The sequence below is a fragment of the Phaenicophaeus curvirostris genome, chromosome 1 (genome assembly GCF_032191515.1).
Source record: "Phaenicophaeus curvirostris isolate KB17595 chromosome 1, BPBGC_Pcur_1.0, whole genome shotgun sequence".
Taxonomy (NCBI): Eukaryota; Metazoa; Chordata; class Aves; order Cuculiformes; family Cuculidae; genus Phaenicophaeus; species Phaenicophaeus curvirostris.
Window position 1 is genome coordinate 192045439 of NC_091392.1, and position 18330 is coordinate 192063768.

At 42.7% G+C, this 18330-nt stretch overlaps 1 protein-coding gene across 1 annotated transcript in view; it reads right to left on the reverse strand.

Annotated features, from left to right (window-relative positions):
- The window catches only part of ACER3 (alkaline ceramidase 3), a 60517-nt gene extending 44772 nt beyond the window's left edge, over positions 1-15745 (reverse strand). Inside the window, exon 1 of the mRNA XM_069883258.1 lies at positions 15608-15745. Within this exon, the coding sequence (XP_069739359.1) occupies positions 15608-15710 (103 nt within the window). The 5' untranslated portion in view covers positions 15711-15745. The remainder of the gene's footprint in view (positions 1-15607) is intronic.
- Positions 15746-18330: the final 2585 nt, after the last annotated feature.

Sequence of the window (18330 nt, forward strand, 5' to 3'; positions counted from 1 at the left end):
GCTCCAGTAAGTCGAAGTGCTGGGACATGGCCAAAAAAACTAAAGGCAGAATTGCTGCTACACAGCTGCTGGCCAGCTAGGAGGGATTAGTGCTTAAAGTCAGCACGCAGGGTAGTACTTCTAGATCTCCTTTGCTGCTTCTCCCTTGCTGGGCCTCCATTTCTCCAGGACATGCAAATGTATGATGAAATCCTTTGAACAAAAATTGCACAGGTAAACCATTTCATTTCAGTGATTTACTGGCTTGGGGAGGAGTAATGAGGTAATTTTAGGAAAAAAAAAGATTAATTATTAACAACACAATATGATTTTTATTCCCAGTGCTCATTTGCGAGCAGTTCCAACATGCCATGTCAAGTGATACATTCTGATTTATGGCCTTACACACTGCAGCTGCACAATTCCTTGCCTTGGCATTCACCATACTAGTTCAGGTAATATTTTGTAGGTTTTCTCACTGTTTACAGTATTTTGTGTTACAGTCGTGTTCTTAAAAATAAAATAAAATGTGTTCTTAAAACCAATCAAAAGGTAATTAGAAGAAAAAGCTCGACACTCCTGACTAACAAAGCACACAAGAAAGCTCAGCTTCAACATGTGAAGTGTGGGTGTATTTTTTAAGGCACAAGCCTCTCTTTGGTATGCACATCTTATAAAAGCACTTGCAATTAAACTACTTCTGAATTGCTCTAGGTCACAATTAAGCCACCCTTTTCTTTACCATCACCTCTCTGAAAAGTGCTTTGTTAGTGTGTAGTAGACACTAGAAAACTAGAATTTAACAGAAGACTGTATCAATGCTGACTTAATGTCTTATGTACATTATACTAAAAATAAACAGGTGACATTTAATACTACAGAAATCCAAATTTTAAAGCTTTACATGTTTCTTAATAAGAAACCCTTGAAGTCCCAGAAATCCAACATTTGTGTTCATCATGCAGATTTAAACTGAGACGGTATAACATTCACCGCTAGGCTAAGAAGTCCTTGCTTTTCCCACTAAAATCTAAAACATATTGGTTACCTATTTAGTCTCCATTACTGCAGTATTGGAGCAACCCCAGTCTTCCATGTACTTATTCTCAATATCCTTGCAAGAAGAGGACAGGCTGGAAGAGGGTGCCTGATTCACAAACAAACCTGCATAAAACCAAAGCCAGGACTTTCAAATACTAAAGTATTCCTCTTGCCACTAGACCATTCTTACATAAATTCACCACAATACTCCTCAAAAATAAAGCTTCAAAGTACATCAGAGTAAGAACCGGGTTACTTTCCAGAAACAACATTATTGTTACCAATTTTTATCACGTTTAGCATAATGGAGTCGTCCTCCTACTGGAATTGTTGAAGACCATCACAACTAAAGTGCCTAAAATCTCAGAACTTGGACTGATTTTTATTTTTTTTTTGAGGAAGAAGGACTAGTTTTTTTTTAAAGGGATGTCTTGAAGTCCGAGGTCTGCATGAAACGCTGTACCTCAGAAGAGGTTTAATAAGTCACACTACCAAACGAAGAGGAGCAACTGTGAAGTTTAACAAATAATTATCAATGCAATTGCAAGGGAAATATTCTGATGTGATGTATCAGAATAAAGATAGCTACAACAGCCACATTCCTTACTTTTGAAGCCAGTTTTGCTCTTTATCTTGCTGTGGCTCTAATTATGGCTATCACACATAGGCATGCCACAAGCACAGGACATTCTGAAGCACTAATAAACTTTTGTTGGGTTTTGAAAGGACTATTACATGAACAATAACACTATTTAAGGATTAAAAAAAGCGCCAGAATTTATATTTGGCCATTTTCTGAGAATGGAAGAAGCAGTCTGCACAAAACAGCTCCTTTACAGTAGATTTTATTCCCAATTCAAGATATCCACAACTAATTAGACTGCAAGGGATAAACTTGCATTGCAATTAGCTGGTATGCCATCCTATTTTATTTAAATGTTACTTTTCTAAAGTATGGTTAGTCTCACAGAAAAAAAAGCATTGCTTCCCTGACAAACGTGCACCTAATATGACTACTTTGAAGTACACCTGGAAGGATTTTGCAAGTAAATTTTAAAGCAAAAACAGTTGACATATGCAGATCATTTGAAATACCAATCTCGAAAGCTCACCAAAGCAAGTGCTTACAGCTGCAAAATGCAATCAAAGTCTAAAGAGATTAGGCTGAGATGATGTCAAGTTAGACTATTACATGCAATAAGCTCATTGCTGAAGGGCAGATTTGCTGCTATTAAAACTTTTACCAGAAAACAAACCAAAACATATTTTAAATGTTACTTTAAGACAGACTGGAAGGAAACAACCAAGACAGGGAAGCTTACTCTTCAGCCACTGCTAAAACTAAGCAGTGACCAATATATTTACTTTTCATCATACTTCTTCCAGTTCACCTTTCTTCTTCAATGCTGGTGTCAGCATCCTGGCTTCATGTTCAGTGTCTGCCCCAACTCCTCTAAATCCAACAGTCTGTATAGAACAGGAAGCACAAGTTTTTGGTAGCTCACAGTTTTGAGCTACCAGAGTGCATCCAGGCCAGCATATATCAGCTCTCACCACAAACAGTGATACCAACTTGAGACATAGCAAGGTGTGGGTATCTCTGAGGCTCTGTATGACTCTTGTAGGCACTGTGCAGTGGGATATGAGACCTAAGCATCTGGGGAGTCCAATATGCTCATTGGATAGTGGATAACAGAGAATAGTGTTATTTTCCAGACACTTGTAACTAGTTTGAGTAGTCTTCCTTCAAAATCCTCTTGCTTTCCTCCCTTTCTTACTATCAGTGTGGATTTCCACCAGGCGTTCAGAATGATCGAAGTCTCTCCTACTAACAACTCATGCCATTCTTTTTGCATTTTGCCCTACTTGTATGATATAAACTTAAAGGTGAGATGTTATGTGACAAATCTAAAACACAGCACACAGAGATAACAAACCTAGCCAGCAACCACAGCCTGATTCAGACATACAGCAACCATTCAAACAGTGATTGGTGACATTCCTTCTCTTATTAGCAGTTCTAACTGAAAATCCCATCTGTATTAATCTTATTTTTTTGCAGGACTGCCTTAAATGAAAAATCCTAAGGCTACCTGGAACATGTGATAAAAAAAGGTGCCTGACCTCAGAAATTCCTTGGACTCTTCTTTTTCACTCCTAAATACCCAACTTTCCCTTTATGTGGGCATTTCTTTACCCCAAAGTTTTCATAACCTTTTCAAGTTAACACAACAACCTCTGGTAAGGACTTTCAACAGTACCCAACTGATTCACTAACCCAGGACTCAAATGTTGTCAGTCCTGGGCCACAATTTCTAACTGCAACTCAACTGTTAAGGCATTGTCCAATTGTCATTTCAAAACAACTTTCTTGTTCTTGCTTGAAAAATGAAGGGAGAAAATTTGGCAGTTGCCTGTCCACCCACAAACCTTGACAAAAGCTATTTATCTAGGGAAAATTAATCATCTTCTCCACAAAGACAGTAAGATCAAAGTCCAAATCTTAAGTATCTCACAATCTTCCTTATAATAACTATGCAATAACAATTCATAAGGTGGGTGGCAAGCATATGGTAAGAAGTCAGTTTTACTGAATACAATATGAAACAGTCAAAAACTGTACACAGAACAAATCAAGTTCCCAGCACAAATGACAGCCCAAAGACTGGAAGAGGAAATCTTACACAGGACAGTTTTGAGTACAATAAAAGCATGGGAAAAAAATGTTAATACAAAAGCCATGCGGAAATCAGCATGGAAGAGTTTAAAAGCAGGAAAAGAACTGAAAAGCTTGGAAAAGAATGCATTATAGAAAAGGAAATAGTTTTAAAATATTTCTCTGCAGTCACAAACAGAGAAAGACAAAAAAGACAAGAAAAACTAAATTGGGATGGACTGAGCAGTTTTTGCATTTGAGTACTGTGCTGATATTAGATATTGCACTGAAGAATATATTCTGAGGGGCCTCACAGGATGTTAAAGCTCATACCTTGAAAGATTTAATGAGCCATGAAAGCCCAAACTTCTGAGTGAAAGCAACTGTGATATCACAGATCACAAAGCCATAGCAGTTTGTTTAAGTGAACGAAAACAACATCTGCTGTATGATTTCACTTGACCATGGTGCACTTCTCTGCTGCTTTCCAAGGCATCTACACAATTTAATTGAGCTGATTCTTACCAGAGACTGCACTCACTAGCTCAAAAGAGGCAGAAGCCCTACAAACTCGTAATGCTCATCTGGTTTTCACTCTGCTGCTCGGAAAGAAAGCCATGAACTTCCATGCTGATGCTAGCTGCAGCTTTAAGAGATGGCATTAAACTGGATGCACTTGCAGAAGTCAGATCTGCATGTACAAAGTGCTGTGAACAAAAGTGCATTGACAACCTTCTTCCCAAATTTCTGTGAGTAAATAGAAAAAAATGAAGAGAAATGTTCTGCCTCTCTGGTTTTCCAGGCTGTTTACTCATACACTGGTGAGCATTTAGTTAGTTCTCTCTGCTTACACGCGTAATTGTTTCAGGGAAACAAGTGAAAAGGACTCAGGGGGGAGGGAAATAAAAACTCAAAGGAAAACAAAAAAGATAAAGGGCTCAGTTTTCATTCATGACCAAAATATCACATGGACCAACTCTGAGTTTATATATCTTTTTAATTCATTAAGTCTACAAGAGTTAAGACTTGGAAAAAAAAAAATCTGTAACCTGTGGGAGGAATGCATGAATATAAGTAGGAACACATCCTGCAGCTCTCTTCCTGAGTGTAAGAGCCTGCAGAGTAAGTTCCGCAGTTTGCCTGCTAGAGTCTGGGGCCAGCACTACGTCTGGCAGTCTCTGGCAGGAGGAGTACTGGAAATTCCCTTCAAAAACAATCAAGTCTGTAATGAGAATGTCACAAACATACCCCTTCTTATACAGGAAACCCTGTTAAGGACTTTTAGAAGAAAACCACACCCATTTTACCTAGAAGAAACATGAATTTCAACCTGCGACAATAAAATAATTTCTTTGGGCTATCTTAGCTCCCTTTTGTAGGTGACCCATTTGATTACAGAGAAACCCACATCTGCAGATCCTGTTTCTCAAAGACATGTAAGTTATTTTCCAAGTAATCCTGGGTGTCCGCATTGTAAGGTCAAAACACCCATTAGAAAAAATCACAGCAACATGCTTCCATGTTTGAAGCAGGTCACTGCCAGAACAAACAAATGGTGTTGACCAAGGAAGATAAAAAAACCCAAAAAACCTGATTAACAAATTACAGGTCTAGTAACAGCATACAGGAATACTCTGTCCCAAGACTGTCAGCATCCAAACTATTTTTAAAGCTCAACTATGGTACATAGCTTTACAAGACTACTTTGATCTAATACTGCATGTGGTTCCTACATGCTGGATCTTATCCAAATGAAAATCCTTATCCAACTGGAATTAGCAATTACTCAAAATCCAGCCTATGGGGTAGTAGCATCTTTGCTGCAAATAATGAGCTCATCAAAGCACTGTATAAATCGGAGAGATTCCTAGGTCATGTTTTATGACCATAAAAAGCTGATACCTTGAAATCCTACTAGTTGGAATTCATACAAAACATACTCTAGTGTCCTGTGTCATGCATCCATCACTCTTAAGAAAACAAGATGTGAAGGAATGGATGGAGGGGGAGGCACAGCTGGTGTAAGTTATGTACACTGTCCTCGTTTCACTCACCTCATGCTGTTAGGTAAAGGCAGAAGTTCAGCTCCCATCAACACCACATCTTTTTTTCTCATTCTGCTTGTCTGCTTTCCTGCCTAAAATTGATCAAGCCTTGCCTTTGCCCCAAACCTGAAAGTCAAATCTCAAACACCCGAACTTTGTCCAGTTAAACCAGTGCACACACTTGTCCCCTTCCCAGCTTGTCTCGTTACAGAGGCAAATCAGAGCAATGTCACATGGACTAAGCTGCAAGGGAAAATACCACCTTGGGCACAAAGCCTGACGGAGATCCTTTAACAGACACACACCCTGCACACATATCATTCCTGGGTCACTCCACGGATACTGGATTCTGAAAGCAAGTCCAAAGGAACCAAGGAATAATGTCTCCAACAAAATCAAATCAAATAAAATAAAGCCACAGGACAAACAGATGGCAAACAGAGATGCTGCTGGACACTAATGTCAATTCTGAAATAAAGCTTGGAATTTCCCTCAGGAAAGCTTTGCAACGTGGCAGGCAGGTTGAGTCACCAGTTACTGGAAAGGGAAAGAACTGGAGAGGAACCTTTTAAGCCAGGGAAGGGGGGCATTAAGGGTGTATCTCTTTGATTGGTCTGACCTTCTGCCTCTCAGTCTCCAGACGCTCTGAGTACATACTCTGCCAGAGGTCAACGGACCTTACTGTAAAGGACATAATGATCCTGCAGATGCTGACTGCCCTGATCACTTACAAAAGGACAGTTTTTCAGTCACTGTTCACAGTGCATATGCAGCATATTTCTTCAAGGAAATTGATTTTTAAAAATAGATAGAAAAAAAACGTCCTGGCCAGACACTTCAGGTTTTTGGGTCTAGCACAAAACCCCCAAGTATTTTAGAGCTGCATTTTGAAGTGCACAAAAGGGTCTCTGCCTGAGACCTTCAACCTAGATGGCATTCAGCAAAATCACTGGGACTCGACCCAGAGCTTACCTATATGGGGATATTCAGATCAATTGACTGTAAGAGATCAACACTAAAGCAATGCTGCTCTGGGTTTTTTTCCCTTTGAGCTGAAGCATTCTCTAGAAGCTTCACTCTTCCTGACACCTTCCTGCCTTTCTTCTTTACGTTACTTCCACAACCACAGAATAACCAAGCATGTGCAATTCCTGCAGGAGTTCAGCTTCTCTGCTAACAGACTGAAAAATTGTAGTAATTAATGAGGCAGATGTAAAGAGACCCTTGCCTAGAAAACTCAAAGCAATCAATGGTAGGTAGATTCTTCCCTGATAACCACTTGCAAGTGGGTTCCCTTCTAACATTGTTTCATTTTTTAATACATATTTTTAATTAAAAGAACTCTTCACATTTTCTTAACCTTTTGCAATCCATAAACCTCCCTGTGAGCCTCTTTAGGCTTCTGTGATAGTCAGAGAAACAGCGAAGTCTGTTAGCACTTACATATATTGCAAGATAAAACAACCACATACTTCAGAGCTGTTGGAGCTAGAGACAACTCCCAGAGTTCCCCTGGACGTTTTTGCAGCAATTATTAAAACTTTCTCTTGTTTAAAAAACATCTTCCCACTGATCTGTGAAAGGCTCCAGTAAATATGGATAATGAATTACATAAATAGCATTTTCACACACAGACACAACAAACCCCAGACTAAATTTTTTTTTTCAATTATGACAACAGTCATTTTAATCTGTGACTAAAGGCTCATGTAAAGGCATTTCGAAGTCAGCAGTGTTCCTTTACCATCATTTATTTGACATTAATCTTCCTATTTCTAGCTACAAATATATATTCTGCAAATTTGTATCATGCAGCTCACAAGCCTCTGCCTTAGTCTGCACATAAGCAAAATTAAACTGTATAAATGCCACCGCTCTGTTACTATTTGGAGTGGCAGATGTCCAATTGCTAGTTGTACAAGTACTGAATATGAAGCACTAATTACAGAGTAATCAAATGCTTTGTCAAACCATATTTAAGAATTTCATTGTCACTTAATAACCATAGATGTATTAGTAGATAAACACACATGGTTCATTATCACAGCCTCAAGTTTTAAGCATATCCATAATGTGATGGATAAATGAGAACTGTTCACTGGACAAATGTAAACTTCCCAGAAGCCTTTGACCCTGTCTTTGAATGAAAGCTGTTGGGAAAAGAGAAAATAAAGCTGTCATGAGATGAAAAGTAGAGTTGCATCATAGATTAGAAAGTGACAATGAGACAAAAAAAAGGTGAAGAAATTAAAAAAAAACCAACCAAACCCATGAATTGTGGCAAAACTTATCAAAACAGTGAGCTCTTCTATAAACAACTGGGAGAAGTCTCAAGATCGTTAGCTCTTGTCCTTGTGGGAGACTTCAATCTTCTGGATATCTGCTGGAAGTACAATACAGCAGAAAGGAAGCAGTCTAGGATGTTCCTGGAGTGTGTGGAAGACAACTTCCTCACACAGCTGGTGAGTGAACCAACAAGGGAAGGTGCTCTCCTGGACCTGCTGTTTATGAACAGAGAAGGCCTCATGGGGGATGTGATGGTTGGAGGATGCCTGGGACAAAGTGATCATGAGATGGTAGAATTTTCAGTTCTAGGTGAGGTGAGGAAGGGGATTAGCAGTCACATTAAGCTTCCAGAGGGCAGACTCTGAACTGGTCAGAAAGCTGGTGGATAAAGTCCCATGGGAGACAGTTGTTAAGGGCAAGGGAGCCCACGAGGGCTGTGAGCTCTTCAAAATGGAAATCCTAACAGCTCAGGAGCAAGCCATCCCCATGTTCCGGAAAAGGAGTCGGTGGGAAAAAAAAACAGCTTGGTTGAGTAGGGAGATCTTGAGGGACATCAAAAAGAAGAGGAATGTCTATGAGCTTTGGGAGAAAGGACAGGCATCTCGGGTGGACTACAGGGAGGAAGTGAGATTGTGCAGAGAAAAAATCAGGAGGGCTAAAGCCCAACTAGAGTTCAGATTGGCCAAGTCTGTGAAAGATAACAAAAAGTCTTCCTATAAATACACTAACAATAAAAGGAGGACCAGGGAGAAAATCCAGTCCCTATTGGATGTAAATGGAACAACTGTGACAAAGGATGAGGACAAGGCTGAGGTACTTAATGCCTTCTTTGCCTCAGTCTTTAACAATAAGGAAAGTTGTTCCCTCTGTGTATGCATCCAGAAGTTAGAGGAGCAGAACAAAGCTCCCACGATCCAAGACGTGGTGGTTAGAGACTTGGTTGCCCAGCTAGACACCCACAAGTCTATGGGGCTGGATGGGAACCATACAAGAGTACTGAGGGAGCTGGTGGATGTGTTTGACAAACCCCTTTTCATCATCATCCAGCTGTCCTGGAAGACTGGGGAAGTTCCACCTGACTGGAGGCTGGCTGATGTGCCCATCTACAAGAAAGGTTGCAGGGAGGACCCAGGAAACTACAGGCCTGTCAGTCTGACCTCAGTGCCAGGGGAAGTCATGGAGCAGGTGATCTTGAGCGCTATCATGAAGCACATGCAAGAGAACTGGGTGGTCAGGCCCAGTCAACATGGGTACATGAAAGGCAGGTCTTGCCAAACTAACCTGATCGCCTTCTATGACAAAGTGACTCGGCTGCTGGATGAGGGAAAGGCTGTGGATGTGGTCTTCCTGGACTTCAGTAAAGCCTTTGACACAGTTTCTCACAGCGTTCTGCTTGAGAAACTGTCAGCCTCTGGCCTGGACAGGCGCACACTCTCCTGGGTGGAAAACCGGTTGGATGGCCGGGCCCAGAGAGTGGTGGGAAATGGTGTGAAATCCAGCTGGAGGCCAGTGACAAGTGGGGTTCCCCAGGGCTCAGTGCTGGGTCCAGCCCTGTTCAATGTCTTTATCAATGACCTGGATGAACGCATTGAGTGCACCCTTAGCAAGTTTGTGGATGTCACTAAGCTGGGTGGAAGTGTTGATCTGCTGGAGGGTAGGGAGGCTCTGCAAAGGGATCTGAACAGGCTGGACCACTGGGCTGAGTCCAGTGACATGAGGTTTAACAAGGCCAAATGCCGGGTCCTGCACTTGGGGTACAACAACCCTGTGCAGTGCTACAGACTAGGAGAAGTCTGTCTAGAAAGCTGCCTGGAGGAGAGGGACCTGGGGGTGTTGGTTGACAGCCGACTGAATATGAGGCAGCAGTGTGCCTAGGTGGCCAAGAAGGCCAATGGCATCTTGGCTTGTATCAGAAACGGCGTGACCAGCAGGTCCAGGGAGGTTATTCTCCCTCTGTACTCGGCACTGGTGAGACCGCTCTTTGAATACCGTGTTCAGTTCTGGGCCCCTCACCACAAGAAGGATGTTGAGGCTCTGCAGTGAGTGCAGAGAAGAGCAACAAAGCTGGTGAGGGGCCAGGAGAACAAGTCTTATGAGAAGCAGCTGAGAGAACTGGGGTTGTTTAGCCTGGAGAAGAGGAGGCTGAGGGGAGACCTCATTGCTCTCTATAACTACCTGAAAGGAGGTTGTAGAGAGGAGGGAGCTGGCCTCTTCTCCCAAGTGACAGGGGACAGGACAAGAGGGAATGGCCTCAAGCTCTGCCAGGGGAGGTTCAGGCTTGACATCAGGAAAAAAATATTTCATGGGAAGGGTCATTGGGCACTGGAACAGGCTGCCCAGGGAAGTGGTTGAGTCACCTTTCCTGGAGGTGCCTAAAGGACATGTGTATGAGTTGCTGAGGAGCATGGTTTAATGGTTGATAGGAATGTTTGAACTCGATGATTCAGTGGGTCTTTTCCAACCTAGTGATTCTGTGATTAATGAGGTATCTCACACCTAACACCACAAGTGACAGTGGCGTTCCCTTGTCTGAAGCAAAAATAGGAAGGACTTAAGAAAGAGCAGCAAAACTGGCTAGAAACATGGGTAGGGACTCATAATCTGTTTTGGGGTTTTTTTCTAAATAGGGGTCCCATAAGGAAAGCACATTAAAAAATTTTTCTTTACCAGATCTCTAATGAAAGGAAAAAACAATAGTCTTAACTCTCATAATAAACCCTGCCCACATTTTCTTATATGAATGAACTGAGGTGGGACCAAGCAAGAAACAGTTTCACCAGTTTCTTGAGAAGCCCAAAGCTATATTCCAGATGCTTGCTGCTGTAAATGCCAGCATAAGGATATACTATCTCAAAAGCAGTCATGTTGTAGATTATGCATATTACTCATGTGCAATGATAGCTCAAGGCAATATTTCACAAACCTGCAATCATCAATCAAGTGTGATCCAAACTGAAATGAAGCACTGAGTCAATAACAAGAAGTTCACCCCCGTGATTCTCCTGAGAATTATAAACACTTGCGTACCACCAAGGGTTCCTCTAAATTTAAAGTATCTGTTTAAATTGATCCTACTACTCTCTATATTTTTAACAAAGGAAATCTATGAAGATTAGTTATAACCACTCCTCATATTCTACAAGGCAAAACCTCCTTACAGGGATAACAGTGACTGCAAGAAGGGCAAGGCACTTGTCATACAGGCATTCACATCCAAATAGAACCTCAAAACTAAACACTACATGGGCCGAACTGGTCTGAAACATCAACTGAGTAAACTGTAACACTTAAGCATTCAGTGTTAAACACCACTACTTATATATGAACTGGTTCTGTTTGTGTGGGTGGGAGGATGCTATTTTGTTTCCTTTATTATTATTTTGCTTAGTCTGGTGTACAAAAGCTTGGGTAATTCAGCATACAAGCACTGGGAGCTGAAGATTATAAAAAAAAAAACAAAACAAGCATCTCTACTGCTTACCCTCCAGCACACAGGAATGAATCCAAAACTCCTGAGAAACTCTTTGGAAGGAATTACTAAACTATACAATAGATTTGATCAGTGATGGACATAAGAGTTGTTTAACAGTTAAGCTGGCAAAATTTTCAAAAAATTTTTCAACGTGTTTTCCATTTCAATTGGTTTAATACCCTACAGAAGGATGTAGAGCAGTCAGTCATCCACCTCCGCAGGGGAGGAAAACAGGCTAGGTGCAGGCTCAGAAAGGCAACCCCTTCCCATTTTTCATTATTAAAAAAAAAAAAGAATCTTTAAATGCAGGTCATTGTGTTTGGGGTACATCAAGAGAATGTAAATACGAAGTGCTACAAAAACACCATACCTCACCTTCACATCTCTGAATACATACAACTGATTAGCTGCCATAATTTACACTGGTTCTTTAAGGAGTGAATGGCAAAGAACTGCAGTAGGCTTCTGGAACACAATGTAGCAATTTGTACTAAAATTAGCATATTAAAAACAAATTGCTAAATGGCATAAAACCTAATTTGTACAACAAGCTTTCAGCTTGGCTCTTCAGCCTGCAACCTAAAGAAAACATAATATTTGATTTGGGCCTGCCAGTACCCTTTAAGTTTTGGGCTTCCAACTGTTTCTTATAAATTGTTTCTAACAAATATTTGCCATAAAGGCACAGCACCAGATAGAAGACTGCTGGGCCACACAGACCCCAAATATACTCTCAGCTCTTGCGCTAAAGCAGCTAGATTTCAAGGTAAGATCTCTCTGATATTCCAAAGTAATTAGCTTCACAGTAAGTCTTTTAGAGAAAGACTTCAGAGGAAAGTGGGAAAGACCTCTTTTTTTTTTTTTTTTTAATAGAAGATACACTGCTAACTAACTTTTACTGGCTAAGATTTAAATGCAGTGGGTTCATGTTCTCAAAAAAAAAAAAAAAATCTTCCTCTGAACCTGAAAGTGCAGATACAGAATTATTCCTAAATAAAATCTAAACCATCTTGACATCTCTGCTGAAATTATCTGCTGTTAAGGTGACTCTAAAATAAAGTGGCTTTTTTACTGTTTTACTTTTTAAACCTGAGCCAATTAAATACTTTTAATTACAGCACAGCCTTTATACACTTCTTTTCAGCATCACTGACAGACCAACAAACCACCATCCCAAACACTAAAAACAAAAGGGGGGGCCCAGGCCTTCTACAATTTGTCCCTTTTTCTTCAGGGCATGTGCCTTTCCACCTCCCACTATTAATTAATCTCATCCTTATCTTCAACTTCCTTCTCCTGCATAATCTAGAAGTGGACGAAAAGTATCAGTTCCCAAGGCCAACAATGCAGGGACTATTTAAAAAATTTACATGCTAGTCAAATTTATTTTTACATCGGTGAAGCAACAGAGCTTCCTCTTCCCTATGAGGATTATCTCACAAATTACTTTTGCCACAAGGAAAACACACAAATACCTACTCTGCAAAAGTCTTATTCTATTTAAAAATATCCGAGTTTGTCCTGTTTTAAGAGTACTCAATTCTGTTCCTTCTTCAGCCAGCCTGCCTCTTCTCAGTCATAAACCAACTTCCTTTTTCCTCCCAGCTCTTATGTCGCCTGTGCTACTGTTATTCAGCTCCTGTTCTCTTTCCCATTCCCACACTCTGAAACCTCTTTCATGACTATTCCTTTTGGTCCTTCACCCATGTCAGTGTTTGTAACCAGGAGTCACAGCCTGGCATTGGATGCCCATAATCCTCCATCTCCTGCATGCCAAGCCCTTCTAAAGCACTGCTGAAGCATCCCAGCTATGTGAAAGGCCTCCTCAGATTGCCCACTACAAGCACTTCAGGATAGGTGAGCCAGTTCACTTTAGTGCTTTTTCCTTAGGGTCTTAACACTTCAACAGCAGCTGTGTGCGAAAGTTTTTTGTAGGACATGGTGTCTGTCAGATGGCAGCACATAACTGCAACTACCATATCCTTTAAAGTCACTGCCCGGGACACAAAGGTATTTAATTTTTCAACAAAACATCAGTGACAAAGGGCTTGTTTCTTTACCTGCTACTGTAGGTAAAAGCCTATGGTATTTTTGATATCTTAAGAAAAAAAATAATCTTAGGATCACCAGCCAGGCAGGAGACTTACACAAGATAGGTCTCAGAAAATTACTGTATTTTGTAATTTTTTGTGGTGTGAGGGTAAAGTTTGTTCAGCTGTATGATTAAATAATGGTGTGATTTACTAGCACGAACTTTGAGAATAAAGAAGTTCCAAGCCAGCAGTTTAGAGATACTGCCAGTAACTGAGAGGAAACTGATAGTTTACCAGTGTGTGAACTTGGCAGGTAATTTCTGGGATGACAACCACCCAGCACCCCTAAAGACCCCTTTGGAGCACACGCAGAAGATGCACAGATAACTTAGCATTAATTGTAACTCTAGGTAAATATGTGATTGCATACTTGATGAATAATGTAAGGCTTTGGGTAACTTTGTGTATAAATGAAGGCAACAAACACCTTGGTGTGTGCTTTGATTCGAGAAAAAACTCCGAGCAAACAGGACACGTGCAAACCTGAATAAAATCTCTCTCTTGGTGATGTAGTTGCTGGCTTACTACACACTTACCAACAAATCCACAATTTGCACGACTACCACAATACACTCCCCTCCTCAAGCACGTGCAGGATGACCCTGTGGTCGAACCACTTCATTCTTCAGCCAAAATACACTTAAATATATCAAGGAGGAGACATTATAGCAACCTTCCAACACCTGAAGGGGGCCTACAAGAAAGCTGGGGAGGGACTGTTCACAAAGGCTTGTAGTGATAGGTTGAGGGTCAATGGCTATAAACTGGAAAGGGGCAGATTTAGACTAGACGTGAGGAATAATTTTTTCACTATGAGAGTGGTGAGGCACTGGAACAGGTTGCCCAGGGGAGCTGTGGCTGTCCCATCCCTGGAGGTGTTCAAGGCCAGGTTGGATGAGGCCTTGGACATCCTGATCCAGTGGGATGTATCCCATGGCAGGGGGCTTGGAACTAAATGATCTTTAAGGACCCTTCCAATTCAAACTATTCTATGATTCGACGATTCTAAATTCCTCATTGCCTCTGGATAATAGAGTTTTGAGGTTAAAAGAACAGCCTGTCCTGCTGTTGCTCTGAGCTACCCTAACAGGCTACACCTGTCACAGAGCAACTTTAACACCCACCACCTACAACAGAGCAACCTGGTGATGGCCAAGAACCACCAAAGTGCAGCTGGGTGAAGGCCTCTCTCCACCCATACAAAGACATCCTCTCCCTGAACAAGTTTGCCTGGTTTGATGGGCCGAGGCTGGCAAATGCTCCCTGGCAAATGCTCCTGTCTCTTCTCAAGGGGAGCAGAGCTGCAGACTGCTGGGGTTTTACATCACAGCACCCCAAGCAGGACTGGAGTGAAGGCTCCTCTTTGGACATCCCCTCCCGGAAGCCTCACACGTCAGTCACAAAATCATAGAATTATCAAGCTGGAAAAGACTTCTTGGATCATCGAGTCCAACCATTGCTATCTGCCACTAAACCATGTCCCTGAGAACCTCATCTACCCATCCTTTAAACACCTCCAGGGATGGACACTCGACTACCTCCCTGGGCAGCCTGTGCCAGTGCCCAATGAGCTTTTTTTTCTGATATCCAGTCTGAACCTCTCCCGGCAAAGCTTGAGGCCATTCCCCCTTGTCCTGTCCCCTGTCACTTCGGAGAAGAGGCCAGCTCCCTCCACACCACAACGTCCTTTCAGGTAGTTGTAGAGAGCAATGAGGTCTCCCCTCAGCCTCCTCCAGGCTAAACAACCCCAACTCCCTCAGCCGCTCCTCATAAGACTTGCTCTCCAGCCCCTTCACCAGCTCCGTCGCTCTTCCCTGGACACGCTCCAGAGCCTCAACATCCTTCTTGTGGCGAGGGGCCCCCACCGAGGGGTCTGGGGGCGCCCCTGCCCGCAGGGGGCTGGAGCGGGACGGGTTTTAAGGTCCCTCCCTCGGGGCTCGGGGGACAGGGCAGCCCGGCGGGGGGAGGCGGGGGGCGCCCCGCCGCGGGGCCTGCGCGAGGGGAGCGGGGCTGAGGCGTCGCGGCGGCCACTCACAGAATTCGGCGATGTGGTGGGAGACGGCGTAGTTCTCCTCGCACCACTCCAAGGTGGAGGTCGGCGGGCCCCAGTAACCCTCCCGATCGGCGACCGGAGCCATCGCGGCGCCGCTTCAGGCCGGAGCGGGCGGAGGGGTGGGGGCGGGTCGCGCCCGGCCGGGGCGGAGCCGCCGGAGCGCGGGGGGCGGGGCAGGGGGTGGGAGAGGCGGGAATTAAGGAAAACCGTGGGATCATAGAGCCGTAGAATCAAAGAATCAACGAATAGTTAGGGTTGGCAGGGTCCCTAAAGATGACCTAGTTCCAACCCCCTGCCATGGGCAGGGACACTTCCCACTAGATCAGGCCCAAGGCCCCATCCAGCCTGGCCTTGAACACCCCCAGGGATGGGGCAGCCACGGCTTCCCTGGGCAACCTGTGCCAGAGCCTCACCGCTCTCACAGTGAAGAAATTATTCCTGATGTGTAGTCTAAATCTGCCCCTCTCCAGTTTATAGCCATTGCCCCTAGTCCTATTACTACAAGTCTTTGTGAAAAGCCCCTCCCCAGCTTTCTTGTAGGCTCCTTTCAGGTACTGGAAGGTCGCTACAAGGTCTCCTTAGAGCCTTCTCTTCTCCAGGCTGAACAACCCCAACTCTCTCAGCCTTCCCTTATATGAGAGGTGCTGAAGCCCTCGGATCATCTTCGCAGCCCTCCTCTGGACCCGTTCCAACAGCTCCATATCCTTCTCATTTTGGAGATTCCAGAACTGGACACATTATTCCAGATGAGGTCCCACAAGACAGGAATAGAGGGGCGGAATCCCAGAGGGAAAGGCAGGCTGGGAGCACATTTGGCTCAGAGGGCCCTGCGTGGGGAATCATAAAATTCTTTGGGTTGGAATGGATCATGAAGGTCACCTCGTCCAAACCCCCTGCAGTGAGCAGGGACATCTCAAACCACATCAGGTTGCTCAGAGCCCCGTCCAACCTGGCCTTGAATGTTTCCAGGGATGGGGCATCCACCACTTCTCTGGGCAACCTGAGCTAGGATTTCACCACTCTCAGCGTAAAAATTTCTTCCTAATATCTAGTCTAAAACTTTCCTCTTTTAGTTTAAAACCATTACCCCTTGTCCTATTGCTACAGGTCCTGCTAAAGAGTTTTTCCCCATCTTTCTTATAAGCCTCTTTAAGTATTGGAAGGCCATAATAAGGTCTCCTTGGAGTCTTGTCCTAGCTGAACAGCCCCAACTCTCTCAGCCTCTCATAATAGGGGAGGTGTTCCAGCTCTCTGATCATTTTTGTGGCCTCCTCTGGACCGATTCCAACAGTTCCATACCCTTCTTATGTTGAGGATTCCAGAACTGGACACAATACTCTAGATGAGGTCTCACAAGAGAGGAATAGAGGGGCAGAATTACCTCCCTCAACCTGTTGGCCACACTTCTTTTGATGCAGCCCAGGACACAGTGGACCATCACAGCCTGTCTCTCCTGACCTGCTTTTTAGGCAAAATGCACATCCATAGGTTGTTGTGGTGGCACTGAGGAGGTTTTCCTTCTCTGTTTTCTCTGCAGGGAGGGTTTGTTCGACAAGCAAGGCAGAGTACTGGCTCTGTGTTTTTAAATTAAGAGGGAAGCATTGTGCTGGTGGGCTGGGAGGAGGAAGGAGGCTTTTATAGCACTGCCTACACACAGTTTTTTTTCTCATCTGATGCCTCATTTAGTTTCCTCCGTGCTTACTATGTGTACTATACCTAACACGCAGAATATGGAAAGTGGTTTTCAAACCAAGTTGGTAAGGCAAATTGAGTGAGTCCAAAAAGGGAAAGACTTGAAACAATGTGAAGAATAAAACACTCAAGCAGAGGCATCATAATATTGTGTGGGTTTTATGTTTCAGAAAAAAGATCCAAAGGCTTAATGAGAAGCTTCGGGCAGACCTTGAGGGCTGTACACAGTGCTTATACCCTGCTGGTCAGCAGAATTTGTTATACCTGCATATAAAGCCACAAACTTCTCTTTCTACTTCTTTTTTCTCATTTCCACTTCTGTAAGCTAAAAATCTCCAGTCTAAACGCAGAACTTTCCTAGTGTAAATGCTGATGTTTTGTGATGTATACATCCATCATGGTAACCTGCCTTCTGCAGTTCAACTGGTATATAATTGCTTTCAGCATCAGGTAGAGATGTATTTATCGTCTTTCATAGTGATAGAAGGCCTTCAAAACAAAACTAATTTTAGTGATGGCAATGGTAAAATACTAAGATTGTCAAATCTTCCTAATCATTGTGGATTTTTTATGCAGACCTGTCTTTTTTTTTTGCTATACATAGATTATCCTTCCCGGATTTAGACTTTCAGGAATGAGGTTTGGAAGAGAGACAGACTGAATCAGAAGCATAAAGATGGTCGTAAACAATGAAGAAGATTCTAGTGTGCTTGATGCATTTTAGCGTTTTGAACTTTTGAAGGTCCAGTTTATATAGTAAGGAAATCTGTAGGCCTCTGATCTATGTTTTGTCATCATGGTCAACCATTTTAAGATTAAAAGTTGTTAACAGAAAAATGATTAAAAGTTTGAAATTGCAGTAGTTCAGAAACTAAAGAAATAAATGTTGAATATCCTGTTTGCCCATGAAGAGCACAAAATGGGGACAGTATGAAACACCAAGCAATTTGTATAATATTCAATTCAGTTGGCTTTAAATAAATAAGCAACAATAAATGAGTATTGATATTCAC